Source organism: Schistocerca cancellata, chromosome 2 (assembly GCF_023864275.1).
Source record: "Schistocerca cancellata isolate TAMUIC-IGC-003103 chromosome 2, iqSchCanc2.1, whole genome shotgun sequence".
Classification (NCBI taxonomy): Eukaryota; Metazoa; Arthropoda; class Insecta; order Orthoptera; family Acrididae; genus Schistocerca; species Schistocerca cancellata.
Genome location: NC_064627.1, coordinates 163961537 through 163983668, shown reverse-complemented (window position 1 = coordinate 163983668; position 22132 = coordinate 163961537). Strand labels below are relative to the sequence as shown.

Here is a 22132-nt window from a genome sequence, read left to right as displayed (position 1 = left end):
GAGAATGGAATGGAACAAATGGATGATGGATGAAACTCAACATGAATTCATGACAAAGGGAGCTTTAAAATGATCTACACTCAAAGAAGTGTGTCAGTGGATAAAACAGTCATGTTCTAGAGTGAGAGAAGACATTATTGTTAAATTTTTTTAAGAAGTGTGGCATAAGTAATGCTCTCAATCGCAGTGGAGACCATTTTATATATCAAGAGGACAATGAAGAGGAAGAAGAAGAAGAAGAAGAAGAAGAAGAAAAAGAAAGTTCAAATGACAATTTTCAGTGATTTTAAGGGTCATATTTTTTAGTCTGGCTATGCAATCAAATAATAAAAATGGTTAAAATGTTATTTTCTGAAAAAACTGCTTAAAAGTTAAGGTGTGTCTTATAGTTCACGAAATATGATGGGTCTATTGCAGGGACATGTGTCATGAGGCAAGGGGTTGGAAGCAGGAGTGGAGCAGGGATAGACAAGAATATTGCGTAGGTTCTGTGGGTGGCAGAATACCAGTGTGGGAGGTGTTGGGAGAATAGTGAGTCCTCATTTCAGGGCACAATGAGAGATAGTCGAAATCCTGGTGGAGAATGTGATTCAGGTGCTCTACTTCTGGATGTTACTGCGTCATGAGAGGAGTGCTCGTTTGTGGCCAGACAGTGGGTGTGTGGCTGGAGAGACAAGGCACAGAAGATCTGTTCTGTAAAAGGTCTTCAGTGAGACTCTTGATGTATCTGGATACAGACGCTCATCACTATACATGTGATGACTGCAGGTGACTAGGCTGTGTAGAAGGGGCTTCTTAGTATGGGATGAGTGGCAGCTGTCGAAGTGGGGGTACTAGTGATGATTGGTACATTTGATATGGATGGAGGTACTGATGTAGCCATCCTTGAGGTGAAGGTCAATATTGAGGAAGGTGGCTTGTTTGGTTGAGGAGGACCAGGTCAAGCAATTGGGGGGAGAAGATGTTAAGGTTCTGGAGGAATGTGGATAAGGTGCCCTCACCTTTTGTCCAGATCATGAAGATGTCATCATGAATCTGAATCAGATGAGGGGTTTGGGAGTCTGGGTGGTTAGAAGGGATTTCTCTACATGGCCCACGAACAGGTTGGCATAGGATGGTGCCATGCAGGTACCCATAGCTCCACCATGGATATTTTTGTAGGTGGTACCCTCAAAGGAGAAGTGACCAGGAAGGAAGTTGTAGGTTTGGAGTCAGTCAGGAATCGGGAAAGGTTGTATTCAATAGCAGGAAGGTCATGAGTATAGTGTATGTTAGATGGATGAAGGTGGTATCAATAGTTACAAGCAGGGCATTGCTTGGTAAAGTATCAAGAACTGTGGAGAGCTGATGGAGGAAACAGTTGGTGTCTTTGATGTGGGAGGGTAGGTTACAGTTAATGGGCTGAAGGTGTTGGTTCACAAGAGTGTGAATTCTCTCTGTGGGGGAACACAGTAACTGGCCACAATGTGGGGTATCCTGGATGATTGGGTTTATAAACATTAGGAAGCATTCAGAAGACAAGAGTGGGGGAAGTGGTAGGAGTGAGGGGAGAGACAGACTCAGCAGAGAGGTTCTGGTATGGAGGACAGTGTTTGAATTATGTCAGCGGATAAATATGTTACCACTCCTTTTATGCACTTCATTTAGTAGGCCAATTACTTCTTTATCACTTATTAATACACATTTTTCTTACCTTACCTGATCGTTTATGACTTCTTCATTGAAATTTGGACAATTCAATCATTCTTTTTCAAGAGAATTGTTCGCAAATGCACCAAATATGTCTTCATTCATAGTAAATCATACAAATACTTTCAACTGCTTTAACATGAAGCAGCAGCAGTCCCATTGGGAAGGTCACTACTATCTGGTGGAGGTTAACACTTTCAGGAAATGCTTTTACCAGATTGTTTTTATAAAGGAATTTCAATGTCAAAGAATTTATGCTTTCTTGACATCCTTTCAGCTCTACAACACATTCACTTCATGACCTAAGTACAAAGACTAATTTAAACAAATTAACAGCAATGCCCAGTTCTGTTTCTGAGAAAATAATTTGATGTTTTGAAACAACAACATTATAAATAGCTTGCCACTGATAATTGATCACTGAAAATTAATCAATCACTTACCTGAGTCGTGATGCAGTTGCAGACATCTCGTGCCCATACCCTTCTTGATACTGTAAAGTGTCTGCATTTTGCATTTGGTTTATCTTATTCTCAGTGAGTGTCAGTACCAAGGGAGGCTCTTAACATGACATATTTGGTGTGAATATTTCCTCTAATCATTTGTGATACTCTCGCTAAGTGGTGACACTTATGTAAACCTTATTGTAGTACACTCTAGTGGGTTATTTACTAATTTTTTCTTGCAGTGGATAAAATTGCCAGTGCTAGAAACAAAAAACTATCTAAAACACTATCAATACATTAATACTAAATCTGATTAATAACACATCAAAGCATAATAGAGATATAAAGAGATTCGATAGCAAAGTTTCAGCCACTCTGTTCATTCCATTATAATTTAGCAAGTGGAACACGAATGTAGTGCGGAGGCTGGTATGACATCCTTAGGTTGAATGAACAGAGCATTTGGGAGGCCTGTGAAAGCTGTACTCTGTAGAAGCCATCCTTCCAAACCTCTACTACATAGATCTAACCGGCATTTGAAGGTGCAGCCTTAAGATTAGTTATTACCTGTTGTTATCAACAGTGCCAAACACATTGCCTGTTATTATTTAAATCTGTCTGTTGCCATTAACACATTTTCCATTACAGGTGTTTCCCTGTCCATCCTCTTTGTACACCATTGCTGATAATGGTCACCTAGACACAAGTGTGAAAAGCATCCTGATAATTTAATACATTATTGTGAAACATATTTTAATATGCACTGACATGACAAAAGTCGTGGGATACCTCCTAGTATCGTGTCGGACCTCTTGTCGTGTCGTGTCGTGTCAGAATACTACAGCAACTCAATGTGGCATGGACTCAACAAGTCAGTCTTCTTCAAACCAATTGCGAACAAATGTGGCCTGGTGACATGGCACATTGTCATCCATAAAAATTCCATCGTTGTTTGGGAACATGAAGTCCTTGGAATGGCTCAAAATGGTCTCCAAGTAGCCAAACATAATGGAGGATCTAGTCCATTTGTGTAAATACAGCCCACAACATTATGAGGCCACCACCAGCTTGCACAGTGCCCCGTTGACAACTGGGTGCATAGCTTCATGGGGTCTGTACCATACTTGTATCCTACCATCAGTTATTGCCTATTGGAATTAGGACTCATCTGACCAGGCCACAGTTTTCCAGTCATCTAGTGTCCAACCAGCAGGGTCACGAGCCCAAGAGAGATGCTGCAGATGATGCCATGCTGTTAGCAAAGGCATTAACATCGATCGTCTGCTGCCATAGCACATTAACGCCTCAATTCTCTGCACTCTTCGAATGGAAACATTCATCGTATGTCCCACATTGATTTCTATGGTTATTTCACACAGTGTTATCTGTCTGTGTTATCTGTCTCATCTGACCAGGCCACAGTTTTCCAGTCATCTAGTGTCCAACCAGTAGGGTCACGAGCCCAGGAGAGATGCTGCAGATGATGCCGTGCCGTTAGCAAAGGCATTAACATCGATCGTCTGCTGACATAGCACATTAACGCCTCAATTCTCTGCACTCTTCTAATGGAAACATTCATCGTATGTCCCACATTGATTTCTATGGTTATTTCACACAGTGTTATCTGTCTGTTAACTCTGACAATTCTACACAAATGCCACTGCTCTCTGTCATTAAGTGAGGGCCGTCAGCCACTGCATTGCCTGTGGTGAGAGGTAATGCCTGAAATTTGATACTCTCGACACACTCTTGACACTGTGGGTCTCAGAATATTGAATTCCCTAATGATTTCCAAAATGGAATGTCCCATGCCTTAAGCTCCAACTACCATTCTGCATTCAGTCTGTTAATTCCCATCATGGAGCCATAATCATGCCAGAAACCTTTTCACATAAATCACCTGAGTACAGTTCACTGCCCCTTTAAACGATACAGCCACCATCTGTATACATACATATCACTATCCCATGACTTTTGTCTTCTCACTGTATATTTTGGGGTAGTTCCACCTCAGATCTTTTAGCTACGGGCCATGCCTGGTTGATACCATACACCCTGGGGACTCACTGGTTTTTGCAAAGTTGGCCCCCATAAAACTGACTTTGAATTTTCTTCTTCTTCTTCTTCTTTCTCTGCGAGAAAATGCACATGCATGCGTGGGCGCGCACACACACACACACACACACACACACACACACTGTTATCTCTTGGCAATGTATACCATATGGACCAAGTTTCAGTATTTTCTGAAATGAGTAATCAAAATGAAGGGTGTTGGGGGAGGAATAGGTCAGTAGGGGATTATGAAAGACAATGCTTCTGTGGCACAATGCTTCTGTGGAACATGTAGGTGCATGCTGTGTAGGTAGCAAGGGTAGCAAGTATCAGCTCAGGGACGTTGGCGGTGGGGTAAAATTCTGTTCAGGGAAATGTGAGGAAAAAAGTACAGAGAAAAGTTAAATGAACTGGAGTAGAAAAAAGAGATAATGGAAGGCTACATTGTGTGATCTAGTATAGAGTAACAAAGTAGCAGAGAGAATGTGGATTTAGTATGGAGGCAAGACAGTAGAATGAGGTGGAAAGAGAAAGGGAGTTGAGGCAGGTGAAAGTATGCAGCTATCTGTCAGCAGATAGTGAAGGTCATTCCATTGATTGACTCTTGCCTCTTTGGAGGAAGGTGCTCACAAGGTGGACATAGTTTTCTAATGCATAATTGCTGTGAAAAATGAATATATTGCCTAACTGTTGATCACACGTCTGGACAATAGACTGGAGGATCCTTCACTAGCACTGCACAGTCCTGAAATTTCTCTTCATGAGAGTCATTTAACATTCATACATGACACCAGCCCATAAAATGAAATCGCATCGTCCATGCTGAACCCACGAAGCAGTGTGCCTGAACTGTGTACTGTTGCCTGGAAACCACCAGACTCTTCTACATCAGTAGTGGGGCATCCAACAAATCCTGTGTTTATTGCTGAAGAAAACCTGTTGCCATTAACCCATGTTCCATTCTAGGTGTTCCCTTGCCCATCCTTATTGTCCACCACAGTATAGAGGTTTTTTGGCGTTATTCATAATGGACATGTAGAGGCTGAATTTATTGTGTGGAGAGAGTTGTATTCTATCTATTCTCAGTTTTGTCTCCAAAAAGGCAGTGCACAGTTCTGTTGTGTTCTCCTTGAAGTACCTCTAATTCAGATGTCTGCATATTTTGACTAAATTGGCTTGTAGATGATACGAGGGTTGCACTATCAGTTTTCACTGGAACGGTTGATCATTGTGTTTTTGGCCTTTGTTAAGGATTGGGCTAACAAGAGACACCTTTGACGTCAAATGCTTGGAACCACATAGGACTATGCTTAGAATAACACACAATCTTCTTTTTTTTTTTTAAAAAAAAAAAAAAACTGCATAGTTTATGACAAGTGACATTTTCACAGAGAGAAACAAAATAACAAGTTATCCGTGCCGTAGGAAGGAAATTATACATATTTCCATTATGTCAGTGTATCATAACATTTTTAACAAACAGTGCCAAAAACAATCTGCTTAAAGGAGCTATAATAGCACAAAATGCACACATCCTACACAAATGATAGTGCTTATGGTAGTCTTAATAGTGCAGATGCGGTATTTTATGGAAGTGGTTAAAACAGTGTGGAAGAGAACAATGTGCACACCTCACTAAAGCCATGTTTTTTCATTCAAAATCAGTGTCACATTCAAGCAGTCCAGTATCAAAAGCCACACTAATTACATTTTCTAATGATGAAAGGGATATGTCATTATAACAACTTGCCTATGGCCAAGCGTATTGCAACATAGGGGTATACTTTGGTGCAGAAAATTGATTGTAAATCACAGAGTGAAGTTCATTGATAAAATAAAGATCATGTTTCTTCACTTGTGGTGTAGCACATTGTAGTCTTACAAAATCAGTAATCCTTCTGATATAGAGTTTATGTTGCCATAAGAAGGAAACATCAGAGGGTGGCAGTGTTTTGTTGTTTTCGGTAGCAGTTGCACAACATCTTTGTTTGGCAAACTTGCATCTAGAAGGGTTCAATGTGTGTGATCTGACCCGGAATGACACAGCAATACACTCTTTTCACTTGTTACATGTTCACACGGAACTGAGGTAAGAAAATATTTTGTGTGTTTCTTAGTCATTTTTCCATTTTTGTTTGCCTCCAAAGGAATGTTTCATAGGCAGTTTGTTTCAAGTTTCTTTGAAATATTTGGGCTGAAAGTGCCTTGTGCCTCTTGAAAACAGATGTACAACTTCTTTGCTAGTCTGCCTGTCATTGATAAAGCCACATCAGTTGTGTAGCTGTGGGTAGAGCTGTGGACAGACTGCAACACTCTAGCTGTAGTTTTTTTCTCCTCTGTGAGACAGTGCTGATATGAAGACATTTTATACTGGATTTGACTCTGGTCACTGTTGCAAACATTTTCTTTCTCCACCCTCTACTCTGTCATAAACATGTTCACTTCCTCCTAAAACTGTTGTGCCTTCTGATGTATACTATTGTTTTATGTTTCCTTTCATGTGACAAATGCCTGGATGAAATGCCATATTCAGCCTTAAGATTGTTGATAAAAGAAATCGAAGCATCAAAATTGTTCAAGCCAACCATTTTAGAAAATACTAGAGCCAGCATTTGCAGAGATGCCAGTAGTGAACTGGAAATTCATATATCTTGCTCTATAAAATTTTGATATTACATTTCTTTTATAACTTATAATTGTGGCAGTCTGTGACCTTTGTATTGAGCTCCTGCATGCCTTTTGCTACACACGTAATTTAGAACTAATCTGCAATTTTATTTACTTTTAATGCACTTATAGCACCTAATTACCTTTCTATAGGAATGAAGCCACAATTGTAATAGTCTTCATCAGTGTTCTCTAGTACATTGTCATCAATATCTTCTAATACAATGGGCCTCAGCTGTTTGGATGGAGATAGTTTATACTCACTTTGACTGAAATGTTCCTATTGCTCTGGAGATGAATGTCATTTACTGCTTGAACAGCCACATTTAGGTTCGGGTTCTTCCTGTCAGTATACCTATCCAGTGTAACTTCATGTATTTCTGCATCATCCCCATTATATTTATGGATTATTATGTTACATACTATGTCTGCAAACTCTCTATTCCTGACTCCAATTTCATTTCCGCATTCAACACTTTGCAACTTTGTCCTTAATATTTGGACCACATTCATAGGATTAATTCTCTTCATGATATCACTGTACACAGTTTTACGTAGTAATCCACATGTAACTTTCCAAGAGACACATTCGTAATGCAGCTATACCGCTCACCCAACTCATGGACTTGTTAGTGCAGCAACAACATGCCACTGTCTGATGGCTCTAACAGACAAGTGCAGAATTTTGCACCTAAATGACACAGACTACTGTTGTTTTTATGACCAAGTGTTAGTCTAAACATGGTTTTGTGCAGTTCCGAGTGTTTGCGGTAAAAGATTTCCCTTGTAAGTAAAATGTTGCTTTGTAATTTTCTTTGATGGATTATTACAAGATACTGTATTTACTGTAACATATGGTGCAAACATTAACTGTGTTCTGTACCACACTCAATCATTTTATTTTTGGGGCTTGTTAGAGCTACTAATGATTTGTGGACACTGTTTTTAAAAACTGCGCTTCAACAATACTATAATTGATCTGCTAAATTCTGACATTCAACTGTTGTTTGTGATATATGTGATTTTTATATTATGAAGTTAAGAAATTGGCCCTTATCGCAGTAATGGGACATCAAAGTTAATAAATATGTGAAAAAGTAGAAACCAAAAATGTGATTTTATGTCCATTATTAAATAAACACCACCCAGTTTCCATTAAGATTTTCGCTTGCACACCTACAGTGGGGTGTGCTACCAAAGAAGCAACAAAGAAGAGATGACAGAAATCAGCTTGGCTTTCTTAGCTTTCTTACAATTGGAACAAAAGTTTTTATTGTAGAACTCAGTTTTCAGCTCTTTCTCAAGATAGCTCTAATGTTGCACATTGTGCAGCTAAGTAAGTATGTTGGGCCTGTATCTGAGCACCTACTCTACACATAACCATTATCACTCATGTCATTCTGCCACTTACATTGATCTGCCTAACCATTTACAAGACTGTAAAATTTGCTGTGAAGCAGTGTGAGACCACAATCAGGTACTGTCTTTTTAAAGCAGACTGGCCAAAGCCAATATCTGGATTTCTATCCTCACTTAACATATATTTTTAATCCAGTGTGGAAGGCGAGTGTCATGCCAGGCTCTGCTGCTACTACTTCCTTTAAAATAAATTTCATATACCTGCATGCAGTACTTCTGTATTCTGGTCGCTTTATGTCTACACATCTTGGCATGCTAGCTGTTAATAAATGTACATGTGGATTGTGGTTTTTATTACTCCACTTTCTGCAAAATTCAAAATTGTTTCTTTTCAATCAGACATGTTGCACATTGTGCAGCTAAGTAAGTATGTTGGGCCTGTATCTGAGCACCCACTCTACACATAACCATATCTTGTGTGACTACTATTTATGTATGAAAAATATTTGTTGCTATTTTGGATGATTTTGAACATTATCCTTATTTTTATTTTCAAAAATAGATGCACACGTACTCACCTGAACTTCAAAGTAACCATTCAAAATCATGCAAAATTGTCTATTTCAGAAATATTAAGTATTCAGAGAGGATGGGAAGTATGGCCCAAAACTTATCAAGATAATTAAAAGAAAAAAATTCTTTGTTTTCCAAATGAATCATTTCTAAAAATGAAATCTTAATTATCAATAATAAATATAAGAAGTGCAACATACATTGAGATGGTGATATATGTGGAAAATATTTTATCAGAGAGTGAAATGTTTTTATTTTTATGGCATTTTTTCAGTATTTATTTGATGTACGGGATGAAGATGAAATAGTTCTGCAGATGCTTCAATGGGATACAGCTTCTGTGCATCAAGTAGCAGGACTTCAGAAACTTTTGATTGGCTTCAACATTATCAAGGTATCCGTATAAACTTTAGTGTGTTGTGAGCTGATTTTGTAGTGGAGAGATAGCCATAAGCAGTGTAGCAGCTTTACATAGACTTTACCTAGTGACTGCTTAGAATAGTAGTATAATTCTTGTTGCATAGTTGAATACAGGTAAAGATGGATAGAGACTGTCTGCTGTGTATGTTTAGGAATTGGCCACTGTTCAGAAACAGTTGGAAGCTGCATTGCCCACAGTCAGCTGGCACCAGTCTGCTGCCTTGGATTACAGTGACAATGAAGCATCTGTATTGTATTGTATTGTATTGTATTTATTGGTCCAGTAAATCTTACATGTACAGTACAGCACATCAGATATTGGACAGGTCAAAGTATATCTTACAATTAAAACACTTTAGAAACTAGAAAATTATGTTCACAAAATTTTACAGCACTTCATATACTGGGCAAGTCAATGTGTAAGTTATAATTAAACCACATTAGAAACTTGAAGTTTACAACTGAATACATGTATAAGCCAATATTAACGATTAAAGTATTTGCATGATCCTCTCTTAAGCTCTAAGGATTTTTGAGGAACTCTTCTACACTATGAACTGACATGTACACTAGAGAATTACATTCACAGAATTTTACTTCATATACTGGGCAAGTCGCTATACAACTTATACTTGAACCCCATTATAAACTTGAGAATTACATCTGAATGTATTTATAGGCCAATATTAATGGTTACAGTATTTGCATAATCATCACTTAGACTCTCGAGGATTTTGGAGGAACTCTTCCACACTATAAAAGCAATGTGTCAACAGATATTCTTTTAATGCTGCTTTAAAATTTTTTACATCTGTCATTACTTTAATTTCTCTTGGCAATTTATTGTAGATAATTTTTCCATGGTGTAATGTTCCTTTTTGGCACAAACTGGTTTTTGTATGGAGTACATGAAAGTCAGTTTTCTGTCTTGTATTATGATGATGAACATTTTCATTTTTGGGGAGGATACTAGGATTTGTTATTGTATATTTCTTTATAAACATTGCACTTTCAAATAGGAAAATACATGGAAGGGGAAGAATCCCCATCCTTTTAAATAATGGTCTACATGGTTTGTTCCTTTTTATTCCAGCCATGATTCTCACTATTCTTTTTTGCATCCTGAATAGTTTTAGGCAGGATGGCGAGTTACCCCAAAAAGTGATCCCATATTTTAGGACAGAATGTATATTAGAATAGTAAACTGTCATTAGACAGTCCTTATGACAGCAGTTTTCTAGCACTCTCATTAAATAACACATGGTACTTAGCTTCTTTAATATGTTGTCAATGTGAGTTTCCCATCTAAGATTATCCTGTAGCCAGATCCCCAGAAATTTTGTATTAGGCATACTTGCAATATCCGTGTCTGACATCTGAATTCTTATATCCTCTTCAATGTTTCTCTTGATATTATGAAAATTTAATGCTACTGTTTTGCTTTTATTTATTATTAGTTTGTTTTGGTTGAACCAGTTTACAACATTTGTTAATGCCTCAGACAGTCTTGTCTGTAGTATCTCTGCAGTCTTCCCGCTGACTAATATGCTTGTGTCATCTGCAAACTGGATAGTGCTATGGTACTGGTTGGCTGATATTAGGTCATTTATATATATCAAAAATAGGATGGGGCCAAGTACCGAGCCCTGCGGTACTCCATATTTTACTGCTTTATAATCAGAATAATGTCTTGTTGATTTATTTTCTTTGTGAAAATGTATTTCTACTACTTGCTTGCGGTCAGTAAGATATGATCTAAGCCAGCTGTTAGGCATACCTCTGATACCAATTCTTTCAAGCTTCTGCAGCAATAGAGTGTGGTCTATGATGTCAAAAGCCTTAGACAGATCAAGGCATATGCCAGTTACTTTTTGTCCACTATCAATTTTTTCAAGTACTTCACCCAGAAATTCATATATTGCTGTTTCTGTTGATCGGCCTTTCCGGAAGCCATGTTGGGTTGTGGATAATATTTTGCACTTTTCTAGAAAATCTAGCAACCTCTTATGAAAAAATTTTTCTAGTATTTTAGAAAATGTAGATAGCAAGGCAATAGGTCTATAATTGGCTATGTCTTCTTTCTTACCCTTTTTGAACAGTGGTTTTAGTTTCACTGTCTTTAAGCAGGAAGGAAAGACTCCATTTGTTAGTGAACTGTTGAAAATGTGGGCTAATGGTATTGCAATGAGGTCCCCCACATTTTTAATGACATAATCTAGAATCTCATCCACACCTGTTGAAAAATTTGTTTTTTAACTCTCTTATTGACAGTATAATTTGTCAAAAGCTATGGCACTCTTGCTTCCTCAAGCACCATCTGGAATCCCCAGTGTTGTAGCCCCTTCCGATATGCCTGACCTGGACAATTCACACTTGCCTGATGGCATACAGCTACAGTGGCTGTGTTGCAAATCTGTGGGTGGAAGACAAAAGTGTGTACTACCCACATGGCTGTTACCTTACACCTTAAAAACGAATTTGAGTTCTTACACATTCCTGATACAAGTGAACCAGCATGGGATGCCTCATCGTTTGGGATTGGGATCACTCTTTCCTGAAGGGTCCAGATATCTGCAGAGGATGGACACACTGATCACTAGGAGCTCAAATATTGGTTGGCTGATGGAACCCTTTAGAGAAATGGATGACAGGCTGACAACATAGACCATTGTCCAGGTGGTACATTTGCTTTAAGGTGGATAGAGTCTGCCAGTGCTTACTGAGTACACTGAGTGTGACCAGCTGCAAATCATAGCTCATATCAAAACAAATTATGCTCACCACCTGGATTCGGAGACCATCTTCGGTTCCTACAGGTGGTTAGTTGAAATGGTGAAGTCAACGCCCGCACACACAGGGGAGAAGCTGAGCTAAAGTTTTGTATTATCTTTCCCAAAACTGATCAGCCCTCTGATTTAAAGTCAGGTACAGAGCATGAAACTCATACTAGCATGATTCCTTGATTATCTTGAATGTGGACTTCTTGACCTCTGGTATCAGGTTGAAAACTGTGGAACACCATTCTAAGAGATGTGTGCTACTCGCAATAAGTAGCTACTAGTGTAGCAGAGTACTTGTGGCATGCGCTTGTGTTGTAGCAGTTCCTTAAAAAAATTACCAATGTGCTATAATATTATAATAATAATCAGAAAATAAATCCACAAAAAATATATTAAAATAAAAGGTACCACTCACTCAGTGATGAAAAATGAAGTCCATATGTTACAGCTTTCTGCTGCAGAATTTATCCATAACTTTGGAGTTGAAACCCTCACAGATGGTTACCATATTCTTGTTAGTTTTCCTGCCTAATGGCACCCTCAGAATTCATGACCTATTTGTCATTGCTGATCCCAGAATCTGTTACAAATGCAAAGAATTAAAAAAAAATATTAGCTTGCAACAGGATGTGAACCTGCTTACTTTAGTTCTGTAACTTGGAATCTCTAATCACAGGGTCTTGCTGAACGTACACAGTGTTTAACATCAATATTATTTATGTTAGGATCTCTTTAATGCTTTTACTGCTCATGTATCATTTTTATTTAATTATAAGAAATCATACCAAGGGTGACATGTTTGTGATAAATCTTCAATGTGCCAAAAACCTGTTCACAAGTGAAACATAGCACTTTTTAATTGGCCTTCCAGTTCTAACTTTTCATAGGTCACTTGGTTTGAGCTCTGACAGCGTGGTGGAGATATTGCTAGACCCTGTGTTACTTCTGTTCAGTGCTGCGAGGAATGTAGCACAGTTACTGCTGCCACGGATGATGTCACATCAAAGCATGTGCAATCAGAGATATCTGTGTCCTTTCTCTGAGTGAATAATACCACAGTTCAAATAATTTCAGCACTCAGCACCATGGTTTCTAGTTGACACATAGAGAGCTCTACAAAACACATTTTTGTCCATATTGTTTGCATATCAGCAGGCATTCAAAGAGAAATAGCATATTTTAGTGTGATTTCTGGCTCTCATTCAAAGAGAAATTTTATTATAGATAAAATTGCCTGAGACTGCAGTCATGTGAGTGTGAGTTGCAGTTGCACGTGTGTGTGTGTGTGTGTGTGTGTGTGTGTGTTTGTGTGTCTGTCTGTCTGTCTGTCTGTCTGTCTGTGGCTTTATTTGTGACTGTCTTTTTGCTCTGCCTGTCTGCGACTCAGCATCTCTGCTATGTGGTGAGTAGCAGCTGTCCTTCTCATAATATTATCATAATTTTATTATGGTATTTACAGTGTGCTGTAGCACATTTTTATGCCAGTATCACTGGCCACCACTATAGTGTGGATTTTTTTAGGATAGAGGAAACCCTTAATAGACTCAATAAATCATGTACAGATTTTGAAGAGGATAGAATATCAATTGCTGTTAATTACAGAAGGTAGCACTTGCAAACCAGAGAAATAAAATATTAATTCTGTATTAGTTAGCTGAAGGAACACCCATCTAAAGATGCCAGAATTACTCTTGCTTATAAATGGCAATAATGCGCACACAGTACAAAGAGCAGGAAGCTGGCTGAAACTAGATATGAGTAGCAACAGAATTTTAAATTTATGTTGGAATGTATATCACATAGAAGGCTGGACATGGTCGTGAGGCTGTGTGTATAGCCATAAATAACATGATAATATCTCATAAGACTAGTAAAAATAGCCTACTGAATGTGAAATAATTTGGAGATAAGTGATCAGGGTTGATCAAAAATGATAACTGATGTTTCTGTAGAGCCCCTGCCTCAGGAACCATAGTGGTGGAAGATTTCCGGGAAAACTGGGTGAAGATCACTTACAAATTTCATGACCATGTTATAGTATTAGAGGATTCAACATACCGGCTATAGATTGGGAGACTCATGTGATTAGGATGGATGGTGTCACATTATATTTTTCCAAATACCTAACCCAAAAATTACCTTGAGCAGTTACTCAGAGAAATGACTGTTGATGGTATCGTCTTAGATCTGCTGGTTACAATCAAGTATGAAATATTTGGGTCAGTAAACATAGAGCAGAAAATCAGTGCTCATATGGTCCAAGAAGCATCACTGGCTTTGAATATCACTAGGAATGTCAAGAAAGATAGGAACAAACAAGGAAGGAAGGAAGGTATTTTTGCTTAGTAAGTGCGACAAGAGACAGATTTTAGATTGCCTGAGCAGTTAACATCAAGCATTCATCCCGGAGAAAGTAAGTGTTAAGTATAAATGAACAAGTTTCAAGAGTATTGTACAATATTCCCTCCCATGGTTCAACAGCTGTACTACAAAGTTGCTGTGAAAGCAAAGGGAACTTCACCGCAGCTTTAAACAAAGCGAAATCTTTTTTTATGGGGACTCAAATAAGCCAAAATGTGTACAGGAAAATGTACAATGAAGTGTTCAATACATACAAAAGTAAAATTCTGTCTTCCAACCCGAGAAAAAATCCTAGTAAGTTTTGATCTTAAATCAAATCAGTAAATGGATCAAAGCCACCTGCCCCATCACTCGATGACCATACTGGCACTGACACAGTGGATAACAGAGAGGAGGCCAAGATGTTAAATTCTGCTTGCTAAAACTGTTTTACTGAGGAAGAGAGTTCTACAGTTACTCCTTTCAATCGTTCTATGAACTCCATAATGTCAGATGGAAAAATAATAGGAAAAAACATCGATTCTGCAAACAACAAATGTGGGAAAACCGATATTGCTCCATTCATTCACAAGGCCTGGAAGACAGCAGATACTGGGAGTCAGGTTGATGTGATGTTCCTTAACTTCTGGAAGTATTGGATACAGTTCTGCACTGTCATCTAGTGAATAAAATACCAGCATATGGAATATCAGAACAGCTCTGTGACTGGATGAAGCACTCATAGCAACTAGAAGAAAGTGTATTATTCTTAATAGAGAGAAATCTTCACACTCAAAAGTGGCTTTGAGTGTGTCCCTAGGAAAATAATAATCCATATATATATATCATGTCTGCTTGTGTCTGTATATGTGTGGATGGATATATATATATATATATATACCTAAAAACAAAGATGATGTGACTTACCAAATGAAAGTGCTGGCAGGTCGACAGACACACAAACGAACACAAACATACACACAAAATTCAAGCTTTCGCAACAAACTGTTGCCTCATCAGGAAAGAGGGAAGGAAAGGGAAAGACGAAAGGATGTGGGTTTTAAGGGAGAGGGTAAGGAGTCATTCCAGTCCCGGGAGCGAAAAGACTTACCTTAGGGGGAAAAAAAAGGACGCGTATACACTCGCACACACACACATATCCATCCACACATATACAGACACAAGCAGACATATTTTTTTTCTGGCAGGTCGACAGACACACAAACGAACACAAACATACACACAAAATTCAAGCTTTCGCAACAAACTGTTGCCTCATCAGGAAAGAGGGAAGGAGAGGGAAAGACAAAAGGATGTGGGTTTTAAGGGAGAGGGTAAGGAGTCATTCCAGTCCCGGGAGCGGAAAGACTTACCTTAGGGGGAAAAAAGGGACGGGTATACACTCGCACACACACACATATCCATCCACACATATACAGACACAAGCAGACATATTTAAAGACAAAGAGTTTGGGCAGAGATGTCAGTCGAGGCAGAAGTGCAGAGGCAAAGATGTTGTTGAATGACAGGTGAGGTATGAGTGGCGGCAACTTGAAATTAGCGGAGATTGAGACCTGGTGGATAACGGGAAGAGAGGATATATTGAAGAGCAAGTTCCCTTCTCCGGAGTTCGGATAGGTTGGTGTTAGTAGGAAGTATCCAGATAACCCGGACGGTGTAACACTGCACCAAGATGTGCTGGTCGTGCACCAAGGCATGTTTAGCCACAGGGTGATCCTCATTACCAACAAACACTGTCTGCCTGTGTCCATTCATGTGAATGGACAGCTTGTTGCTGGTCATTCCCACATAGAATGCATCACAGTGTAGGCAGGTCAGTTGGTAGATTACGTGGGTGCTTTCACACGTGGCTCTGCCTTTGATTGTGTACACCTTCCGGGTTACAGGACTGGAGTAGGTGGTGGTGGGAGGGTGCATGGGACAGGTTTTACACTGGGGGCGGTTACAAGGGTAGGAGCCAGAGGGTAGGGAAGGTGGTTTGGGGATTTCATAGGGATGAACTAAGAGGTTACGAAGGTTAGGTGGACGGCGGAAAGACACTCTTGGTGGAGTGGGGAGGATTTCATGAAGGATGGATCTCATTTCAGGGCAGGATTTGAGGAAGTCGTATCCTACTCCAAATCCCATGCCACTTTCCTTGATGTTGACCTTCACCTGTCCAATGGCCAGCTTCACACGTCCGTCCACATCAAACCCACCAACAAGCAACAGTACCTCCATTACGACAGCTGCCACCCATTCCACATCAAACGGTCCCTTCCCTACAGCCTAGGTCTTCGTGGCAAATGAATCTGCTCCAGCCCGGAATCCCTGAAGCATTACACCAACAACCTGACAACAGCTTTCGCATCCCGCAACTACCCTCCCGACCTGGTACAGAAGCAAATAACCAGAGCCACTTCCTCATCCTCTCAAACCCAGAACCTCCCACAGAAGAACCACAAAAGTGCCCCACTTGTGACAGGATACTTTCCGGGACTGAATCAGACTCTGAATGTGGCTCTCCAGCAGGGATACGACTTCCTCAAATCCTGCCCTGAAATGAGATCCATCCTTCATGAAATCCTCCCCACTCCACCAAGAGTGTCTTTCTGCCGTCCACCTAACCTTCGTAACCTCTTAGTTCATCCCTATGAAATCCCCAAACCACCTTCCCTACCCTCTGGCTCCTACCCTGGTAACCGCCCCCGGTGTAAAACCTGTCCCATGCAGCCTCCCACCACCACCTACTCCAGTCCTGTAACCCGGAAGGTGTACACAATCAAAGGCAGAGCCACGTGTGAAAGCACCCACGTGATCTACCAACTGACCTGCCTACACTGTGATGCATTCTATGTGGGAATGACCAGCAACAAGCTGTCCATTCACATGAATGGACACAGGCAGACAGTGTTTGTTGGTAATGAGGATCATCCTGTGGCTAAACATGCCTTGGTGCACGACCAGCATATCTTGGCGCAGTGTTACACCGTCAGGGTTATCTGGATACTTCCTACTAACACCAACCTATCCGAACTCCGGAGAAGGGAACTTGCTCTTCAATATATCCTCTCTTCCCGTTATCCACCAGGCCTCAATCTCCGCTAATTTCAAGTTGCCGCCACTCATACCTCACCTGTCATTCAACAACATCTTTGCCTCTGCACTTCTGCCTCGACTGACATCTCTGCCCAAACTCTTTGTCTTTAAATATGTCTGCTTGTGTCTGTATATGTGTGGATGGATATGTGTGTGTGTGCGAGTGTATACCCGTCCTTTTTTCCCCCTAAGGTAAGTCTTTCCGCTCCCGGGACTGGAATGACTCCTTACCCTCTCCCTTAAAACCCACATCCTTTCGTCTTTCCCTCTCCTTCCCTCTTTCCTGATGAGGCAACAGTTTGTTGCTAAAGCTTGAATTTTGTGTGTATGTTTGTGTTCGTTTGTGTGTCTGTCGACCTGCCAGCACTTTCATTTGGTAAGTCACATCATCTTTGTTTTTAGGTATATTTTTCCTTCGTGGAATGTTTCCTTCTATTATAACTCTCTATATATATATATATATATATATATATATATATATATATATATATATATATATATATATATATATATATATATATATATATATATATATTTAAAAAGAAAGATGATGAGACTTACCAAACAAAAGCGCTGGCAGGTCGATAGACACACAAACAAACACAAACATACACACAAAACTCTAGCTTTCGCAACCAACGGTTGCATCGTCAGGAAAGAGGGAAGGAGAAGGGAAGACAAAAGGATATGGGTTTTAAGGGAGAGGGTAAGGAGTCATTCCAATCCCGGGAGCGGAAAGACTTACCTTAGGGGGAAAAAAGGACAGGTATACACTCGCACACACACACATATCCATCCGAATATACACAGACACAGACACAGACAAATGTCTGCTTGTGTCTGTGTATATGCGGATGGATATGTGTGTGTGTGCGAGTGTATACCTGTCCTTTTTTCCCCCTAAGGTAAGTCTTTCCGCTCCCGGGATTGGAATGACTCCTTACCCTCTCCCTTAAAACCCATATCCTTTTGTCTTCCCTTCTCCTTCCCTCTTTCCTGACGAGGCAACCGTTGGTTGCGAAAGCTAGAGTTTTGTGTGTATGTTTGTGTTTGTTTGTGTGTCTATCGACCTGCCAGCGCTTTTGTTTGGTAAGTCTCATCATCTTTCTTTTTAAATATATTTTTCCCACGTGGAATGTTTCCCTCTAATATATATATATATATATATATATATATATATATATATATATATATATATATATATATATATATATATATATATATGAAACCTAGAGGTTAGAGTGATGAACACAGATGTTAAGTCCCGTGGTGCTCAGAGCCATTTAAACCTAGAGGTTAATGTCAGAAGCTTAATTATAGATAATTGGCCCTCATCGTAAATAAATGTCACATCTAACATCATTATTATCATCTGGAACAATATACTGTAGATGAACTCATAACACAGTGCAGTATCAATTCACTGAAGAATAAGAAACATTAAAAGATGGATGCAAATAAGTTGGTGTAATGAGAGAATTAAAGAAGTATTACAGGAAAAGAACAGAGCATTTAGGGTATAGTCACAAGGGATGAATACTATATGAAGCAGAAGAAATGCCGGCCGCTGTGGCTGAGCAGTTCTAGGCGCTTCAGTCCGGAACCGTGCTGCTGCTACGGTCGCAGTTTCGAATCCTGCCTCGGGCATGGATGTGTGTGATGTCCTTGGTTAGGTTTAAGCAGTTCTAAGTCTAGGGGACTGATGACCTCAGATGTTAAGTCCCATAGTGCTTAGAGCCATTTGAACCATTTTTTTGAAACCAAGAAGACAGAAGCAGAGCAGAGGGAGAAATGGATGGCAAATTTATTTATTTATTTAACCTGATCTGATTAGTGCTATTAGGACCTCTCTTACACCAGACCACAGTCTGACACATACAGAACCTTTTTTACATCATAGTTTCCTAAAAAAAGAACAATATTAATATGACAAACACTATTAAAATATTTGAGTCTGAAGTGACAATTGAGTAAATAATGCTGATTATAATGTATTAAAGTTAATACTGGCAACACCTGTACTACTGCAGCTGCTGCCACTTATAGTAGTAGTAGTAATAATAATAATAATAATAATAATTATTATTATTATTATTATTATTATTATTATTATTATTATGAGAATAATAACAATAATTATAGTGGTCGATGTAAAAAGAATTAGATGTTTTCTGATGTAGTGAGTTCTGGGGAAAGGAAATTTAAGGAAACTGCCAGCAGAGAATACTGGGAAAAGATGAAGATATGGTTGGAAAATAGGATGTGCAAGGATAACAAGTGCATACAGGGACAGTGATAATCCTTATTGTTGCTTTGGTAGATAGGCCATTAACTGTCTTCTGAAGCTGGAGCTGTTATTCAGTTCTCAAATACAATACAGGAGTTGATTCCAGAGACGGGTGCTACTGAGAAGTATTTCGAGAAAGTGCTGAGTGATGGAGTAGGGAGAAAGGATTTTACTTTGATGGGAACAGGTATTTCTGCCATGTTGTTCAGGTAAGAGCATTAGGGCGAAGAAAGATATGAGGCACAGTGTTCATTGGTAAGACAGTAGAGAAGACAGAGGAAGAGGAAATCTCTGCACTTGTGTGCACATGGCCAGGAAAGCTGTGCATATGATGATGGAATATAATCAAAGAGTCAAACATTATAGATATAATGAACATGGGCATTCACAATGATTTCCAGGCACCATGAGCTTTCCTGAGAAAGGCCATGCAGAATAATGTCACTGTAATCAATAATTGGAAGTATAAGTAAACAGTTTTTGATGTTGCTGAGCAACAGTCATATAGTATTTTTTTAAAGGAACGACCCGCCATTTGACTGTTTATTGTTTATTTAAGAACAACCCAGGTTTTGGCTTTCTATGCTATTTTAAAGTATTTGATTTTATGTCTTTAACATATATTGCTGGACACTTTACATGTTGTCATGTGCCAAGTTGACCATAAATTACGAAAAATATTGGCTCCCCACAAAATGCCGTATGTAAAATCATCATCTTGTATGAGCAATCAAATATTCAGTTGTTTTATTACTCATACTCGCCAATTTCACTAGAATTATATTTTAAGGGCTTGTGCTCATCTTTTATTTACCAACACCAGTTGGTTTTTACTAAATATGACATTCTCCCACATTTATTTACTGATCTGTTACAAGATGGTGATTTTACATCTAGCATTTCATGGGAAGCCAATATTTTTCTTAATTTATGACCAACTTTGAGCTTGACAACATGTTAAGTGTCCTTCAGTATATGTTAAAGTCAAAAATCAAATACTTGAAAATGGTATGAAAGGCCAAAACCTGGGGTGTTCTTAAATAAACAATAAAATAGTCAAATGGCAGTGTGTTCCTTTAAAAAAAGGAAGTATAAGTGTTCATACAAGAATCTTTTTCAAATCAAGAGAGATAGCTTTTTTTAAGGTGTGGAGAGATGCTGATGCCTTCTTGCACATTGCAGTTACATGCTAAGTCGAATTTAGATTGTCATCTATTATTACTCGTAGACTCTTTGCTGAAGGAGAGAAGTGGATATTTTGTCCCATTTAGGATTAAAGAAGGTAGGGATTCCTGATAGTTTGACCCAATGAGCCTACGATGACCAAACAGTACTACTTGGATTTTCAATGGGTTGAGATTTAACCCTATATCCTGTGCTCATTTTGATTGTGTGCAATAGTTGGTGTTGAGGTTCTTGATATCTGTCTTCAGGTATATTGGTTTTGCACTTAGATATAACTGGATATCATCAGCGTACATGTGATATTTGCAGTAGAACAAAACTGTTGACACATCACTTATGTACAATGAAGAGAGTATAGGACCTAATATTGAACCCTGGGGGATGCCTGATACTACCTGCATTCAGTGTGACTCTATGGTGCTGGACATCACACATTGCTGACAAGATGTCAGGTATGAGTGAAACCACTTGTTGAGAAATTTAGGCTGCTTAGTTCAGCAAGTAAAATGTCGAAGATGATGGTGTCAGAGGCTTTGCTAAAGTCTAAGAAGCGTATGATATATCTTCTTGTGCATGCATGGCAAGCTTCAGGTCATATGTTGCCTTCATTTAGGCAGATGCTGTGCTGTATGGTTTGTGGAAACCTGATTTTATTTGACTAGTAGGTTGTCTGTAATTGGGTAGTTTGTTTGCTGGTGATTGACCACACATTCTGTAGCCTTGGTCAATGCAAGAAGAATGCAAATAGATTGGTAATCAGAGGGTGCTATGGCCATGGCATAATTAGTTGCTTGCTTAACTATTCCCTGTTTCCAGGACTCAGGGAAAAAACTTGTCATCAAGGGGTGGTTGAATATATTTGTTGTAGTGGGCTTTAGTGTCAGTAATAAGCTTCATTATTTGGGCTGTGATGCCATCATGTCTAGTAGTTGCTGATCTGATACTCGTCCATCCTTACATGACCCCAGCACCCAATCCCTCACCTCATGGCTCATAACTCTGTAAGAGAGAACCACCCACTCGAGTCCGATCACTAACATCACCTATCCCATCAAAGGCAGGGCTACCTGTGAAACCAGTCATGGGGGTCTACAGGCCAAGCTGCAACTGCTGTGCTGCATGTTATGTAGGGATGACAACCAACAAGCTGTCTGTCGGCTCTGTCGGCATGAATGGACACCAACAAACTGTGGCCAAGAAGTAAGTGGACCACCCTGTTGCTGAACACGCTG

The 22132-nt window shown here is 39.3% G+C and overlaps 1 protein-coding gene across 2 annotated transcripts in view; it reads left to right on the top strand.

Moving 5' to 3' along the window:
* The window catches only part of LOC126161452 (calpain-5-like), a 323178-nt gene that overhangs the window by 227694 nt on the left and 73352 nt on the right, over positions 1 to 22132 (top strand). For both annotated transcript variants that reach the window (XM_049917273.1, XM_049917272.1), the window contains exon 10: positions 9064 to 9183. In XM_049917273.1, coding sequence (XP_049773230.1) covers positions 9064 to 9183 — 120 coding nt within the window. The remainder of the gene's footprint in view (positions 1 to 9063; positions 9184 to 22132) is intronic.